The 16416-nt window shown below is 51.4% G+C and overlaps 1 protein-coding gene across 6 annotated transcripts in view; it reads left to right on the forward strand.

Moving 5' to 3' along the window:
• VPS8 (VPS8, CORVET complex subunit) overlaps positions 1–16416 on the forward strand; it is a 185225-nt gene that overhangs the window by 116729 nt on the left and 52080 nt on the right. For all 6 annotated transcript variants that reach the window (XM_027875404.1, XM_027875405.1, XM_027875409.1 and 3 more), the window contains exons 35-37: positions 1448–1494; positions 13773–13920; positions 14318–14407. In XM_027875404.1, the coding sequence (XP_027731205.1) occupies positions 1448–1494; positions 13773–13920; positions 14318–14407 (285 nt within the window). The remainder of the gene's footprint in view (positions 1–1447; positions 1495–13772; positions 13921–14317; positions 14408–16416) is intronic.

The following is a 16416-nucleotide window of genomic DNA, read 5'->3' on the forward strand; positions in this document are numbered from 1 at the left end:
CCTCACCTGGAACACCAGCTGCCGAAGGAAGACGTGTCTTTTGGAGTGGGCCAGTCGAGCACATGGCAGCTGGCTTGTCCAAGGGCTCTTAGCCTTTCTCACAGGGTGGCCACCTTGGGCAGGGTCTGGGCAAATTTAGGAACCTCATCTCACACTCAATTCCAGTTAGAAATTAATAAAAATAAAGATGTCATTTTTTTCCCCATCCAAATTCCTAGACCCCTGGAATTTTATCCACAGACCTCTGGGGTGGGGGGTCTCTCTGGCCTAGGGTTCAGAGCCCCTGATCTAGTCTTACCCTCTCATTTTTAGGGAATTTACTCTTTTCCAGTTACTGGACTCCTTCAGCCCAGGTCATGCTGGTGCCTAGGTGCTTCATGGTCCCCAAAGGAAAGCCATTTGTCTATCTGAGAAGGCCTGCAGATTCCTTCACTGTGTCCCATGCACTTCTGTTGACATCTCCAGTTCTCCTTTCATCAGGGGGCTAGATATGAACATGGGATGTTTCCCTTGGAGGAGTTCCTCCTGAAGGGCTGTGATCTCAGCAGAGCAGGCCTGCCCTCCATCAGCCCAGAAGTTTCACCCCGCTCCAGCCACCCTTAGGGGCCTTTCCAAGCCTATCCCCACACCCCTTCATGCCCATTCTGGGCCCCAGTTGCCCCAGAACCCTCCAAGCTGCCTCCCACCAGGGCAGCGGGCAACAGCCAGGCACCCAGTTCTGTCTAATAAAGCAGCTCAGTGCCCCCCACTAGGGACAGGCTAACACTTGGGCAGGAACCCTCTCTCCGAGGCCTTTTGGGAAGCCTTTGCCTGTGTCTGAGAGAAAACCGGCAAACTAGCCAAAAGGCTTTCTGCCAGGCCTTCCTAGGGCCCTGGCAGTCACGTGCTGATTCTTCAGTCTGTGAGATGCCATCTTGTTTGTGGTAACCTAGAACCAGTCCCCAGCCATGGGAGAGGGGTCTACCTTTGGTCACTGTGAGCAGGGCCTTTGGCTTAGCTTTACTCCTTTCAGGCGGGCTGGCTGCACCCCCATCAGTCCTGCTATAGTACAGTCGTGTGCCTGTTGGCCCAACAAGGTGGAGTGATCCTGTTGGTGCTGGAGCTGAGATGTCTTCACCAGCCCTCCTGGGCACCGGTCACCAGCTTCCTCTCGATCTGGCCAAGAGGGATTTGCTGTGGCAGGAAGGGGGGATAAGGGGAAGTGATGCCTTACTGTGCTTTCTTTCTAAGCTGCCTGGGAGCTCAGGAGACAGGGCCAGATCCCCACGAGCTTCTGGAAGATCGGTCTCTGCAGGGGTGGGGGTGTCCTCATTAGCACCGGGACCTAACAAGCCTGCCTCATGGTGCCAGCCTCATGGCGGAGTACTCCATCAGTTTTTGCTGGCTGGCTGACTGATCGTATACTTGGTTTTAATGCTTGGTTTGTTTTCTTTTGTTTCCCTCTCAGAATCCATTTTTGCTTTTCCAGTTTCTGAGGAGCCTGCTTGACCCGAGGTATGTGTGTTGCTGCCTCAGACGGCACTGATAGGGCCAGCTCAGGCTGGGGCAGATCAGCAAAGAGGGTTTTATCTCTGCCGTTGGATGCGTTTTTGTCCTGGGGGGAATCTGGCTGCACCTGGCAATTCCCAACATATCGTGTCCCACTGCAAAGGCCTTCCTCAGCAGGGTGGCTGCCCTGCTGCTGGCTGTGTTTTAGGCAGGGCCACAGTTACCTGATTTAGGAAGTGCTCCTGTGTAGGAGCTCCTTTGGCCCTCCCCACTCCCTGGTTATTATGCCCTGGCCTTGGAGGGATTAGCTGTGCCCATGATCAGTCACCCAAGTGGGGGTGGTAAGAGGCAGGATTCAAACCCAGGACCCTCCTCAGGTGCCAGGCCAGCACTATAGGAAGTATCCTGTGTCAGAATGGGCACAGAGCCTCCCCTGTGTCGTAGGCCCTCTGAGTTCACTCGTTTGGACTCGCCATACATGGCTGTATCAGAGACATGATTCAGACTGCCTTCTCTCACCTCTTCTGCTAAAGCTGATTTTTAAATAGTCTGGATAGAGGAGCAGGGGTGGAATTGGACCCCAGGCAGCACCGGCTTGTCTCCTCTGTTCAATCTGAGAGTTTGTAGGAAGTGGCCTGAATCGGAAAATGACCTTAAAAATCAGAATATCCCCTAGAGTGCGATGGTGTGAGGTGGGATGCTGTGAGCATCTCCCGTCCAGCCTGCTGGTCAGAACTCATTAGTGTCCTAGAGATGGGCTGGAGCAGCTCGTGACTCAGGGCAGGAAAAGACCGTGGTCTCTGGGCTTCCAAGAAATCACCTTGCTTTGCTGTTACTGCCGTTTTAAACATGTGACTTTGATAAGACCCTGCTTTATACTCCACCTGGTGTGGCTGGGTCCCTGCTCCCCTGAAGACCCCTGCTCCTGAGGGCCCCCAGTGCCTCTGCTTGGGCACCCTCCAGTTCTGTGAGGCTTGGGCTCTGTTTAAGCCAGGCCTCGTGGGCAGTCTCCGCTCGCCTCCTTTTCTCCTCTCCATCAGGTCCCTTCAGATTGGTACGTGGAGGAGTCCTGCTCTCCCTACAGCCTCCCCTTCCTTCATCCTGGTCACCTGCCTCCCCGGCCTACTCCTCTTCCGGCCTTCCTCCTTCCTCTTCTCGAGCAGCAGCCTCCCTCCCCACAGCCTGTCAGTCACTGGCCTTGTCCCTTGTATGGCCTTCATCCCCCTCAGGCCTCAGCATTTCTGCTTGGGCCTCCCTTTAGCCTTGATCCACCTTGTGCAGGAAGCAGGCCTGGGAAGTGTGGGACCCTTGCTCCGAGCTTCCTCTCCTCTTACAGAATCTTCTCTTGGTCCTGTCCCCTTCTCCCCCCACATCTTCTCTCAGAACTCCACCAGCTTTTCCTAGTCATGGGCTTGGGGATGGCCTGGGGGGGGGGGGTGGCCAGGCTGGAGACCAGGCCTCAGGGGGTCCAGGGGGCCAGAATCCCTGTGCCTCTGCACCTTCGGCTTACAGACAGGGTTTGAGTCAGTGCCACTGACGGCTTTTTGTGGTCAGGCTTTTAGGGTTTGTTTTCTTAATGTTCCTCAAGTGACATCAGTGAGGGAGTCTAAGCCTCAGATTGGCTCTGCTGCTGGTCTCTCTGGGGCCACATTGAAGTTACAGAATTATCCTGCTTAATGCAAATAATTGAGCTGGCGAATTCATTGACCTACAAAGGCTCGGGGAACATCTGCACACAAAAGGATTGGCTGTTTGCTAGAAACTAAGCCTCCAGAAGCAAATTTCTTGCCTGAGTTGAGACTCTAAAGGCTTCACATCCTCTGCCAATTCTGCAGGCAGGCACGGCTGCTCCCCAAAGCAGGGCTGCCCCCTTGCCCCCCAGCCCAGTCTGCTCTCCTCAGGAGCCCCTGGAGTCATGCTCAGCTCTTCTTGGATTTGCAAACAGATGCCCGAGTCCTTTGTGTAGCTCTGGGATATGAAGGGACGGCAAGAAGGCTGTGCCAAGGAAGGGAAAGCCACCCCCATTCTTCCTTCCCTCCCTCCCTCCTCTCCTGGGTCCTGGAGCTGTGGCTTTTGGGGGGGGGATTTCCTTTGGAAAAAGGATCATGGGGGGAGTGCTGAACAATGCAGGAAAAATGAGGGATTTGACGGAGAAGCAGATAGAGCTTCTGGAGGGTGATTCTACATTGGCCCTGCTGAGTCTTTGCATCTGGGCTCCCTGGGGTTGCTGGGAAGGTGACTAGAAGATGAAACATCTGGCTTTGGAAAACAAAGCCTTGCTTTTCACCGAAGGGAAAGCCGTCTTCTCTTCTAGCTGGGAAACCCATGACATCGGTCCCCTTTTGTGCATTCATGCATCGCACACACAGCTTGCTAATTCCAGAGCTCTGCGCCTGGGCCCTGGGGAAGGGGGAGGGTTATGGGGAAGGGGAGGTAAGGCTCCATTCCTTCAGTCTTGCAGTTTGCTTCTGGTGCCTTAGAGTGTGATGTGTAGAAACCAAAGCAGCCTCAGCCCTCTCCATCCGCAGTGCCGCGATTGCCTCTTGGCCTCCCTCATGGAGACGTAGCGGGTGCAATGCCAGATGGCTCTCCAGACCTTTTTTTTTGAGGGGGAAGCATCAACATTTCTGAATGTGTACCCCCTCTACATGTGGGTGTTCCCTTTGTCATAAATTTGATGCATATGATACCATACTCAATCATGTGTTATGCATTTTATGCAAAGAATAGAAATGAGAAGATGAGATGAAGTATTTGATGTAAGAGTCAGTGGGGACCCCCGGGAGCAGGAGCGTTGGGTGGGGTAGGGAGGCTGGAGGTGCCATGATCAAACCTACTCCAAGAAAATGAGTCTGGCAGCTGAGGGGAGGGTGGATTGGAGAGGGGATCTTCACCGTGCCACAGGCCCAAGGTGGACCAGGAGTAGCTGCAGTGCGAGGGTCTGTGTCAGACCAGAAGTGGGGACCTCTCACCGACCCAGGTGAGCCCAGGAACCCAAAGCAGGAGCGAGAGTGCTGAATGTGAAGACGGCTGGGGGCCGGATGACTTTCATGGTTCCTTCCAGCGTGATCCTGGCTCCCAGGCTTGTCCTGAGGGATGGACTCGGGAAGCCTCCTCTGTCTGAGCCTGTGCCCTGCATTCATTGTCAGACTAGTGAAACCCCATTTTATGGAGCTGCTCCCTGCTTGAAATGGCACCTGGCCTTCAGCTCCTCTGCCTGACTTATCCACTGTCTCTCAAAATCCTACGTGCTCTCTGCTCCAAAGAAACCAGTCTTCTCATTGTACCGTGAATGTGCCGTATTCACGTCTACTTCCATCCACCACTGTGGTCTCAACCCCTCTGGGCCTGCTTCTTCTCGGGGTTCCTCCCTGCCAGTTCCCCCACAGAATAGGACTGAGCGCAGTTGCAGGGTTCCCTCACGGTCTTCTGGTTCTTGGTAGACAGCAGAGCACCATCTGGGCTCTGCCCTTCCTGGCCCCCTTCTCTTGCTCCGTGACCAGCACCAGCAGCAATGGCCAGCAGTTCTGTAGCGCATGAGGGTTTGCAAAGTGCTGTGCAGGTCACCTCCTTTGACCGTCACAGCAGCTGTGGTAGGGAGCTGTATTTCATGTCTTGCTACATACACACACGCCCGTACGAGTAGCACGTGTATATGGAAAGTGCTTTCATACGTTAAAGCTCTGTGTAAACATGAGGCGTCATCATCATGAGTAACAGTGCTCTGATCGTCTCCACTCTTTTGACGTCTTCCCTCCTTGGAGAGACCTTGGAAATCACTCCACCGCCTCCCACCACCCATTGCTTGCCATGCCCAGCACTCTCCTCCTCTCTTCACCGTCCCCTGTGGCTACTTTTTCATTGAATTCACTGAATGTAAAGGCCTATATTGCTTTGCTACGTAATCTTGTCAAGTTCTTCACAAAATTTCTGTGCTCAGTTCTCTCCAAGAGGGACTTTAGCTACAGCTGCCTCCCTGGTGCTGTCACAGCCTGTCCGTACCACGAGCACCGAAAGACAGCCAAGCATCCCATGAAACGATGTTAGTGGACGGCGATGCCAGCTCCACCAGCTTCCTTATCTGCTTCTCCAAAGACAACCTTCCCTCAGTTCGGGCCCCTTTGGTCTCATTCCCTCTGAATGTGTCAGTATGGCCTCCAGTCTTGTCTTAGCATCTTGGACAACAAGTAAATTTACATCTGAACAGCCTAACTGTTATGTTGCAGCCTCAGATGGAGGCACAATTACTTCTTTAAAGGAAAATCATTTTTTCTTATTTGTGATTACCTTTTACTTATATTCATACTCATTGTTCCCCATCATGCCAGATGACAATAAACTTTATCTCAGTCTTGTGTTGTGTTGCATGGCATTGAACTTAAATCTGCCCAGTGACAGTTATTTGAGTAGCACTTGGGCCCCGGATAGTTTTTAATAAATAGTTTTCTAATGTTCCTTTATATCGTTTTAGATCTACAAAAAAAAAACCAAAAACAAAAACCTAGAACCCAAACCAGTGGTAGTTTGGTGAGTTTCAGTAGTTTGTTTTTTTTCTTCTATATCCTGAAAGCCATGAAGACAGTTCATTAAACAAGCACCTTTTAAGGTTGCTTTTTTAAATATAATTTTTTCAATTCGTGAGTCCTCATTTCCCTTCCCTTCACTGTCTCCTTCCCCCAGCTGAACAGTAATAAAAAAGAAAACTCTTTTAACAGATTCATCATCAAACAAAGCAGATTCCCACATTGTCCAGAAATGCTTACTCATTCTGCATGCTTGCTCCATGGACTGCCCATCCCAGCCAGGTCTGGGCCCCTACCTGTACCCATCCAGGACATTTCATCTCCCACCCTCATGCTTTTGCATGGGCCATCCGTCAGGCCTTCCTCAGCTCTGCCTCTGGCTTTCTTCCAGGCCGGCCACCTGTAGGCGAGGTCTTTCTTGCTCTTACCCTCCCGCCCCCCAACACGCACCCAGTTGTCAGCACCTGTCCATCCCCAAAACCAGCTTGGGTTCACATTGTAGGTGCCTTGCACTGCCTTATGGTATAAAGTATTGAATGAATGAAGCCACATCTCCTTGATGTGAGAAGATCCCAGCCTCCTTCTCTGCCTACTCAGACTATGTGAATCTTGGGCCGTGATTTTCTGTAAATTCTTCACAGAGGGTCTGCCCAAGGGGCTCGGGGCCTTCTTCTCATTATTGAACTCATTTTTGAATACCAGCCCAACCCTCTGACTTTCCATTATTACCTCTCATTCTTGAGACATGGCTGATTTGCCTCCTCCAGCCACACATGGCCTTACACGGTGCAGGGGAAGGGTACTAGTTCCAGTCTGAGACTCTAGACCCAAATCCTGGCTTTGCTACTTAAGACCTGGACAGTTTTCCTGCTCTAGACCTCAGTTTCCTCATCTGTAAAATGGGGGAGAGGTGGAGAATTGCATGGACTCTGCAGCACCATGGTTGGTTATAAGTTGTGCCTTGTGTCACCCACAGCTGTGACTCTTCAGAGGTCCTGCTGTTCTATGATCTGTGCCCATTGAACATCCCTGGGGAAATACTGATGTTTCAAGGATGGACACAGCTTGGCATCTTTGGGATCTCTGGAGGCCGGCCGATCCTGTCCTCCTGTGCCCTTCCTGGACCCAGCTCACGGTCCCATGGCAGTAGCTCTCGAGCTAAGCGGACAGATGGGACTAACGGAGGTCTCCTGTCTAACCGTGTGAACTTGTCATTCCCACAGGACAGCTGGGCTGTCCTTATAGAAGGACTGTGGCCTCCTCGCTCCAGCTGCAGGCGCCGTGAGGCCTTCTCCACCCACATAGTGACAAGATAGAATGTGTGCACCCCACCCCAATTCTGCCTACTCCTCTAGGCACCTAATGGCAGTAACTCATTTTGTGGAGCCGCGATCAGCCAGGCATCTTCCTTGTTCTGTGGTTTGAGGCCAGCGCAGGAATCGTGCGCTTACTGAGTTCAGCTGTAAAGACAAATGGTTCTTCCCATTCTTAATATCATTAGCTCTTGTTACTTTTTGCTTATGAAATCCATTCTGCCCACCTCTGCTGAGGGAGTAATTGAAGCCGCAGAATCAGTAGATAAATCACTTTGCTGAAGTGGTCAGTTACCCCAAGACAAGAGAAGTGAAGACTGCCCCATCTCCTGGAGCGGGGAGCATCCGGGTTCGATGGTGGGAGCCTGACAGTCACAGGAAGGTTAGCAAGCATGGCCGGGCTCCTGTGTCTTATGGAAGGTTTGGAAGGACATTTGTGGCCATATGAGGAAATACTGGCAGCTGTCCACAGTGCAAGCATGGCGGTAAAGCGAGGATGGACCCCCCCCAAAAGTCCTCTGGTCTGATTTTTTTTGCCTCAACACAAGCCTACATCCAAAAGCAGTACAATTCCACGAGCATTTATTAAGCACGTACTATGTGCCAGGCCCTCAAGACAAAAACAAAACAATCCTTGTACTCAAGGACAAGGGACATTCTGCTCGAAAAATAGAACGTGTACGGAGATAAAATACATACACTGGCAATTTGGGGAGGGGTGGAGCAAGGGTACAAACAACTGGGGGGCATCTGGAAAGGTCCCATGGAAGGTGAGCCTTGAAGTGAGATGGGCAGCTCCTCTCTGCCATTCTGGTCACCATGTCATTGTGCGGCCCTTCACACGTGTGGCTAGGCACAGGAGACATGGGCAGAAACGAAAGACCCTGCCTGTAAGGAGCTTACGTGCCCCTGGGGAAAGCAAAAATGATAATCAGCCAGCATTGATTACGCAACTCACTGGGCCCGACCGAGCACTAAGCACGAGCCCCTCGGCACAAGGGACTGATGTTAGTGGGGGAGACAAGGACGATGTGTGGAAACGTATTCAGCATGAGTGGGAGGTCAAGCAATGTGAATAAATGCGGAGCTGCTAAATCCAAGGGAGTTTGGATGGAAGGACAGATGTCAAGGGAGGCTTCGTGCAGAAGGGGACGCCTGAGCTCATCTTGAAGAAAGAGAGGCCGAGGAAGTAGATAGAACCTGGCTCAGGCATCTGGCACAGCTGGGACAAAGGTCTGGAGACAGGAGATCATGTTGTATGGGAAGAATCAAAGACCAGCCTGGCAGGACCCCAGAGGGATGTCCATCAGGGCTAAAAAGACAGGTGGGAGCAAGCTTGTCATGGACTAAACAGAAGAGTTTGTATTTTATCCTCGAGGCAAGAAGGAAATAGTAGGGCAGGTAGGCAGCTAGGCGCTGTAGACAGACCACCAGGCCTGGAGTCAGGAAGACCTGAGTTCTAATGTGGCCTCAGACACTTACTAGTTATGTGACCCTAGGCAACTCACCTAACCCTGTTTGCCTCAGGTAAAATGAGCTGGAAAAGGAAATGGCAAACCACTCCAGTATCTTTGCCAGGAAAACCCCAGAAGGGGTCACAAAGAGTTGGACATGACTAAACAAGAGTTGGTGGGAAGGCTGGGGGCGAGGGCGGAGAGGCACATGGTCACATCTGGTTAGGGGAAAGTTGCTTTCATAGCAGCATGAAGGAGACACTGGAGTGGGCAGAGGCTGTAGGAGGCTGCTGTAACCACCTGGCTGAGCGGTGGGTGAGGAGTGGAGAGAAAGAGTCTGATGAAAGAGGTCGTGGAGGTGGAAATAGCCGCGTCTGGTACCTGCTTAGCTCTGTAAAGGGAAGAGTGAGCTCGTGATAGTACTGGACATGTGAATGTGAGGGAGCGGAGGATGAGGGCACCGTCAGCAGACACGGGGAGAGGGAAGGAAGGGTTCTTTCTGGAACGTGTGAATTTGAGACTTGGTGATGTCAGGAGAGAAGCGGGGGGAATCTCTTGATATGGGTGTCGTCTGGGGGGGCTGGTGAGGTTACCGAGCAAGGGAGAGGAGAAAAGGGCCTGGGACAGAACCTCAGGGATGTGTAGGGGGCACGATGCAGATGATGAGCGGTCAACAAACCAGGGCAGGAGTGGGTAGACAGGCAGGAGAACTGGGAGGAAAGCGTGTCCCGAAAGCCCACGAGGAGAGGATCCCCAAGGAGAACACGAGGTCCCCAGCGTCAGACGCCATGGCCGGCTCAAGAAGCATGAGGCCGGAGAAAAGACCGTCCCATCTGGGGACCGCGAGGGATCCTCGGGGGCTGTGGAGAGAGCGTCAGTGGAGTGATCAGTTTGCAGAGGGTTGAGGAGTGAGAGAAGCAGAGCTAGCCAGTGTAGACAGCTTTTCAAGCCGTTTAGCTGAGACAGGCATTATGGTTGCACATCATATAACCTAATACAGTTTCGGTGGGCCCCTGTCTTTGCTACAAACAAGGGGAATGTGTTTTTCAGCCATTTTTGAGAGATTTGACCCAATACTGGATTGCTTTTTTTTACATTTAGCACAAGATTACAAGCCTTGTAGCAATGTTAACATGATTTTAAATAAAAATCTAGAAAATCAGCTTATGGTGTTCATGAAGCGCTGGACTGCTAGAGCCCATAGCAATTTGGTTTTTCTAGTTGAAAAACTATGTAAGTTTTTTTTTTCCTAAGCATTAATAATACCATGCCTTTCTATTTGTGCCATGGATAACGTTTTGGCAATCTCAGTACATAAAGAAGGGTCAGTTCCGCTGGCTACAGGAGCAGAAGCTATGGGTGGGAGCTGAGATTAGCAGCAGAGGAAAGGAGCCCAGCCAAGAAGGCCCGGAGTCACTGAAACCAGGTTACAGAGAGGGGTGTAGAGCCCTCTCCTCGGACACTCTGACCCATGAGCCAGAGGCAGTAAGAAGTTGTGGGAAAAGCGATGGATTTAGACGTGGCCCCCATTGTCCAGCACGGTGCCTGGCATGGCAGTGCACGTCCTTAGTAAATGTGCACCGACTGATGAACCCTGGCTCTGCTAGTTAATGTTTGTGCGACTCTAGTCAGGTCACTTGACCTTTCCGGACCTCAGTTTCCCTATAAGGGCATTGGGTTAGGCAGCTTCTAAGGTCCCCATTTACATGTGGCTTGGTGAGAATCAGGAGGAAGGACCCGATGATCTGTGCAGCTTCGTTTTAGTCCTTTCATCCAACAGAAGATATTTTTCCTGTAAAAATTCCCAAATCAAGATGTAAATTTTGAGATCTTTTGCTGCCTTTCTTCAAGACTGGCCTGGAGGTGCCTCCTTTTCCAGGAAAACCCCACCCAGAGGACTCTGACTTGGAGCGGTTCCTGCCATCGGGTTCAGCCTGGACCTCGTCCACGATTATGCTTCTTGAGGCAGTAGTTAGGGGGAGGAAGCGCTCAGTGAAGCCCCCTCCTGTGTCAATGTGGATTTCCTTACACCCAGGGCTGATATTCACAGGGAGATTCCCAGAGGAGTGGATGAGATAGATGAAATGCAGAGGGAGGTTGGCTGCCACATGTATGGCAAAAGCGCCATGGTGCAGTGGATAAGAGAGCTGACTGAGGAGGGAGGATGACCTAGGCCCAAGGCTTGCCTCTTTGACCCTCGGCAAGCCCCCTCCCCCTCAGGACCCCCAGCTGCCTGAGACTGTCATGGATGAGTGGTTGGTCTGCAGAGCGGGGGGCCACAGTGCAGTTTCTCCACTCTGGCATGACTACAGGCCAAAAAACGAATGGACAAATGGGCTGGCAGGTGGGTGGTGGGAGGCTGACAGAGACAGCTTTGGGAGGCAAACGTGGCCCAATGTCCCTTTGCCCAGGACCCGGAGAGCAACCAGGATGGAAATCCGGCAAGGCTGAGTTTGTCGTCTGTCGTTGGCCAGCAGCCTCAGCATTTCCCCTCAAGTGAAGGCACTGCAGTCCATTCATGTGCTTGGAGTGATGTGTGTTCACATCTTCTGTTCTCTAAGTGGTTTTGTCAATCATATTTGGAGAGGAATTCATGGCCTTGATTTATGAGCCGGTGTTTGGGCTCCTTCTCATCCCCTGCCCAGGCTCACATCTGTCAGATGCTCAAAGGGTGACCTGACACTGATGCGGGCACTGAGGGCAGTGGGACCGGGGCCGGACACGGCCTCTCTGCAGGCTGTTTTCTGCTTCACCTTGAGGCAGAGAGAACCACGGTGCTGCAAGCCCCTTGTTCTCAGCGTTTTCCTCCTCCATGAGTGGAGAGGCTTTCTTCCTTCATGCTAACCCCTTTCCCTTCCTTTTCTAGGAAGCCATCATCTACATCCAGCCCCTCCCCCAGGCCTGGCCCTGCGTATCTCCCCTTGAAGGCTTCACTGCAGCCTTCCCCAGCAAGCCCCTGAGTATCTGCTGGGCACGGTGCTGGGCTCTCAGCTACTCAGGGCAGGACAGGGGACACCGAAGGCAGGGCGTGCAGAGCTCTCTCAAACACACATACACACACACACACACACACACACACACACACACACACACACACACACACACACACACTCATACATACATATGCCCATCACCAGCCTCCTGCGGTGATATCCTGACCTGGTTAACCAAAAGCCAGAGGGACGTCACTCACTTAGCAGAACATAGACTCTTCTCGGGGCAGCTAGGTGGCACAGTGGATAGAGCTCCAGCCCTGAAGTCAGGAGGACCTGATTTCAAATCTGGCCTCAGACCAAACACTTGACACTTAATAGCTGTGTGACCCTGGGCAAGTCACTTAACCCCAATGGCCTAAAAAAAAAAAAGAACATAGACTCTTCTCATCAAAAGAAACTTTGGCATTTCATCCCTCAAAAAACCATTAATCAGTCAGTCAGCAAACATTTGTTATTCTCTTCCTATGTGTGAGTCATTGTGCCAAGCACTGATGGTTGTGAGCTGAGCCTCGTAGGAAGCCAGGAGGTGGGGGTGAGGAGGGAGGGCATCCTAGGCATAGGGGACCGCCAGTGCAAAGGCGAGGAGGCAGGAAATGGAGTGTCTTGTGTGAGTACACCAGGAGGCCAGTGTCGCTAGGTGTGGAGTCCATGGAGGGTCTTGGAAAGCGAGGAGGGGTTTCACTCGGCCGATTCTAGGCCTCTGTCCGCTTTGTCTTCAGGACATTGTAGAGAAGCCGCAGTCACAAAGCTCTTAGCATCAGAAGGTTCTTCCGCTGTGATTGAAGCCTCTTTCAGAAATGGCACTCGAGGCATCCCCAGTACTGGCGGTCCATTCATTAGTGGGGCCTGTCCTCCGTTACTCAGTGAGTACACAGGTCCTTTAACCTGTCTCCCTAGGGCATGGTTTCCAAACTGCCTGTCCCTATGATGACTTCCTTCTGCCCCTCCTCTGGGTTATCTGAACAGAACCCACCTGTGGTAGCTTCAGGGAGCTCATCTGGGACTAGCTCCTGATGGCCCCCGACTATGAATCAGACCCCAGGATAGGAGGCAGCATGGTGTCGCGGCCTAGGAGCCCAGAGGCCTCGGCTTGAGGCCTGACTCCACTGCTTGCTCTCTGTGGGCCCTTACACAAGTCACTAACTTCCCCTGGGCCTTGGTTTCTGTACATCAGGGGAAACAGTGTTTGACATCTGTACTTCACGAAAGTAGCTTGTGTCATGAGCAGAGGGCTGGACCCGGGGACAGGAAGACCTGGGCGTGAGTGTGGTCTCTGACACACACACACAAGCAGCATGTAGTGAGCACCTCTGACTGCCCTAAGACTATGTAAGTGACAGAGGAATTACTCTGCCACACATCACGAGTTTTCTTCTACTGATTAGTATTATTAATGATAATAATAATTGGTAGCACTCCTGTAGTGCTTTAAATATTATCTCCTGTGATCCTGACAACTCTGGGAGGGACGTGCTACTATTATCCTCATTTTACAAATGAGGAAATGGAGGCAGACAAAGGTCAGGTGACTTGCTTAAGGTCACACAGCTTGCAAGTGTCTGTCGAATTTGAACTCAAGCCTTCCTGACTCCAGGCCAGTGCTCTGTGTACTGTACCACCTGCCTTCCTAAATCACAGATCCTGAGTTTTAAGACACCTATCTCTTGGGGTAATTGGGCGGAAATCACTTTGAAAAGGGTAAAGTATGATTTTTAAGACATGACCTTATTCTTGAGTCAAACTAAGGCAGCCAGGAAATCCTGCTGGTTTCAGGAATCAGAGAAGGGCTGTTGGTCAGTCCCACGCTGCTTAGTCAGGGAATACTGTGTTGCGGCTTCGAGCTCCTGGGTAACGTTGGGCTTCTAGTGCCCGATCTCAGGGCCTTCTGTCCAAGTACTCACCCTGGGTTTTGGGTTGTTTCTTTAGCCTTTGACCACTCCCTCAGGCCATAGTCAACGCTGCCTCAGTACAACGGTCCTCTGGCTTTTCTCTTTTCAGGGAAGGTATTTCCATGAACCAAGAGTTGCTCCAGGCAGCCCCTTGCATCACGGAGCAGTTCATTGAGTTGTTATGTCAATATAACCCTCACCAAGTGATTGACACTCTGCAAGTCCTTGAGTCCTACCGGCTTGAAGAGACCATTCAGGTAAGGCCCTGGCATGGTCTTTGGGCCGGGATCTGACATTTGGTTTTATTCTGGGCTGAAAGTAGGACGCAGTGATGACACTAAGGACATGCCATTGTCCCTGGGGACACTTGTGCCCTGGTCCCCAGCCTCGAGCTGGAAGTCAGGTACTCCTCCCCTTCTAGGGTAAGACTTGTGTGGGATTGGACTATTGACCATTCTCCACTCATTTCAGGTCTTTTAAGTAGAGATAATCTCATCACAGTGTATGAAAAAGAGATCCCAGGCTGTAGGAATAGGCTAGTAGGGGAGCAAAGCTCTCATTTTCCAATCTGCTAACTTTGTCATCATTTTCTTTGGTGCTAAGAGGGCGTCCTCAGCATAAAAAACTAAGAAAACTGAAATCTCCCCTTTTTAGATTACCCAGAAGTACCAGCTGCTTGAAGTGTGTGCCTACCTCTTAGAGAAGAAAGGGGATGTTCACGGTGCTTTCCTAATAATGCTTGAGGTGAGCTGACATCCTGAGAGAGTGAATCATATATTTTAAAATGAGTTTCACAAGCTGATTGAAAGATTCTCTGCCTCTGGCAGTCTTCAGATGGAACTGGTTCTCATCTCACTGGGGATAAGGTATGGGCCTACTTGGATTAGGAAGAAGGTGGATTCCAAGATTCCTTCCAGCTGTGGGGTTGTCAGGCTAAGCAGAGGGCCTTGTGGGCAGCCTCCATAGGCCCATGCTTCTGTAGTATTTCAGGAGTCCGGGGGCTTGTCAACCTTGCCCCCTACACCAACAGGGACTGGCCATCCTCTGGCCCTAGTGGTGATTGTGGCTGAAACCTTCATCACCCAGTGGCCATTGTGATGGTGACCTGCCTCACTGTGGCTACCAGGCTGGCCCTTGGGCGCACAGGAGGCAGACGGTCATCACGGTGACAATGCTGTACTTTGGATCTTCTTGTCGACTCTTCAGTGCCTTACTTCAGACACCAAAATGGCGTGCAAGGAGACCAAAAGGCGTCATTCAGGAGCTCATATACTCATCTGCCCACGCATGCTTCCCTAGGCCCACTTTTAACTGTAAGCCAAGGTCATGGTGATGGCTAGAGTCTCCATACGTGAGCACAAAGAGTGGGCCTTGGGCCCACCAAGGAAGCCGAATGGCTTCGACCAGAGGGTGTGGCAGAGTTTACCCAGCTATGGAGGTTCCTTGCTTTATAACTGTTTTTTCCATACACGTTTATCTTTTCTCTCATACCAGAAATCCTCGCTTTTATTTCCCAGGAATCACATACACACTCACACCCACACCTATAGCCACACCCACTCACACACACGCCCCACACACACCCACACACACCCACACACACCCCACACCCATACCCACACACACACACAAATTAACTTCCATCGTCTCATTGGGGAGGTACCTTAACCTCAGTACTGTGCTGAGCCAAATCACTTGGGAAATTAAAAGGAAATGTTAGGAATTTACCCTTAAGTGAGACCAGCATGAATTTAATGCATAGCTGTTGCAGGCCTGTGCTGGTGCTAATGGGAATGCAAAGATGAAGAAGGCGTGCCCCCTTCCCTTATAACCATTGATCAGCAAGCATCCATTAGCTGCCTGCTCCATGCTAGCCAATGAAACAAGATTCCGCCTTTCTTTCCTCCCTTCTCAGTCTCTCCCTTTGCCTCTGCACTCATTCTCCCTTAGGCTCTCTTCTTCCTGAAAAACTAAAGGGGTTATTTTCCTTTCCTTCTGAGCCTTTGAAATGATTAAGGCACATCACATATTTTCCTTTCTTTTCATCCTCCTCTCCCTGACTTCAATACACCCTCCCATTCTGTAATTTATTCTCACCACAAAAAAAAAAAAAAAACAACCCAAAAACAAAAACACACAACCCTGGGCAAATCGCTTAGTCTCTGCCTGCCTCAGTTTCTTCCCCTGTGAAATGGGGATAATCACAGCTCCTTCCCCCCAGGGTTGTTGTGAGGTAGTATTTGTAAAGCATTTAGCACAGTACCTGGTACACAGTAGGTGCTTAATAAATGCAGATTATGTCTCAGCCTTCCCCCAGGCTGGCTCATTCACAGTTCACCATCCTTGGTCTTTACCTCAAATGACTTCTGGGGGACAGAACTTTGGGTCTGTGGAGTGCTGCCGGCCTCACGCAGGTGTGTGTCCTGTCCCCTCTTCCTGTGCTCTTCTGTTCTCCAGGCGAGCTCTGCCATGGTCTGAGCACATTCCTGGTGTTCAGATCTCAGTGGCGGTAGGGAGAGGAGGGTCCGGGTAGGGGGTGGAGCTCTTATAGCCCTGCTCCACCTGGCCACGGAAGGGGGATGGGGGTCAGAGGTCAGGGGTCAGACGTTGGTCTTCTGCCCGTAGTTCAACAGCTTTCTACTTTGCTTGAGTGCTTGTGTCCCAGACCTTGCAGACAGCTGCTTCATAATTCCTGTTTTGGAGTCTGGGAGGTCATGAGAGTCAAAGACAATGTCTCGTCCTCCGTCCTGTGA

The sequence above is a fragment of the Vombatus ursinus genome, unplaced genomic scaffold (assembly GCF_900497805.2).
Source record: "Vombatus ursinus unplaced genomic scaffold, bare-nosed wombat genome assembly UNPS02014808.1, whole genome shotgun sequence".
In the NCBI taxonomy this organism is placed as follows: domain Eukaryota; kingdom Metazoa; phylum Chordata; class Mammalia; order Diprotodontia; family Vombatidae; genus Vombatus; species Vombatus ursinus.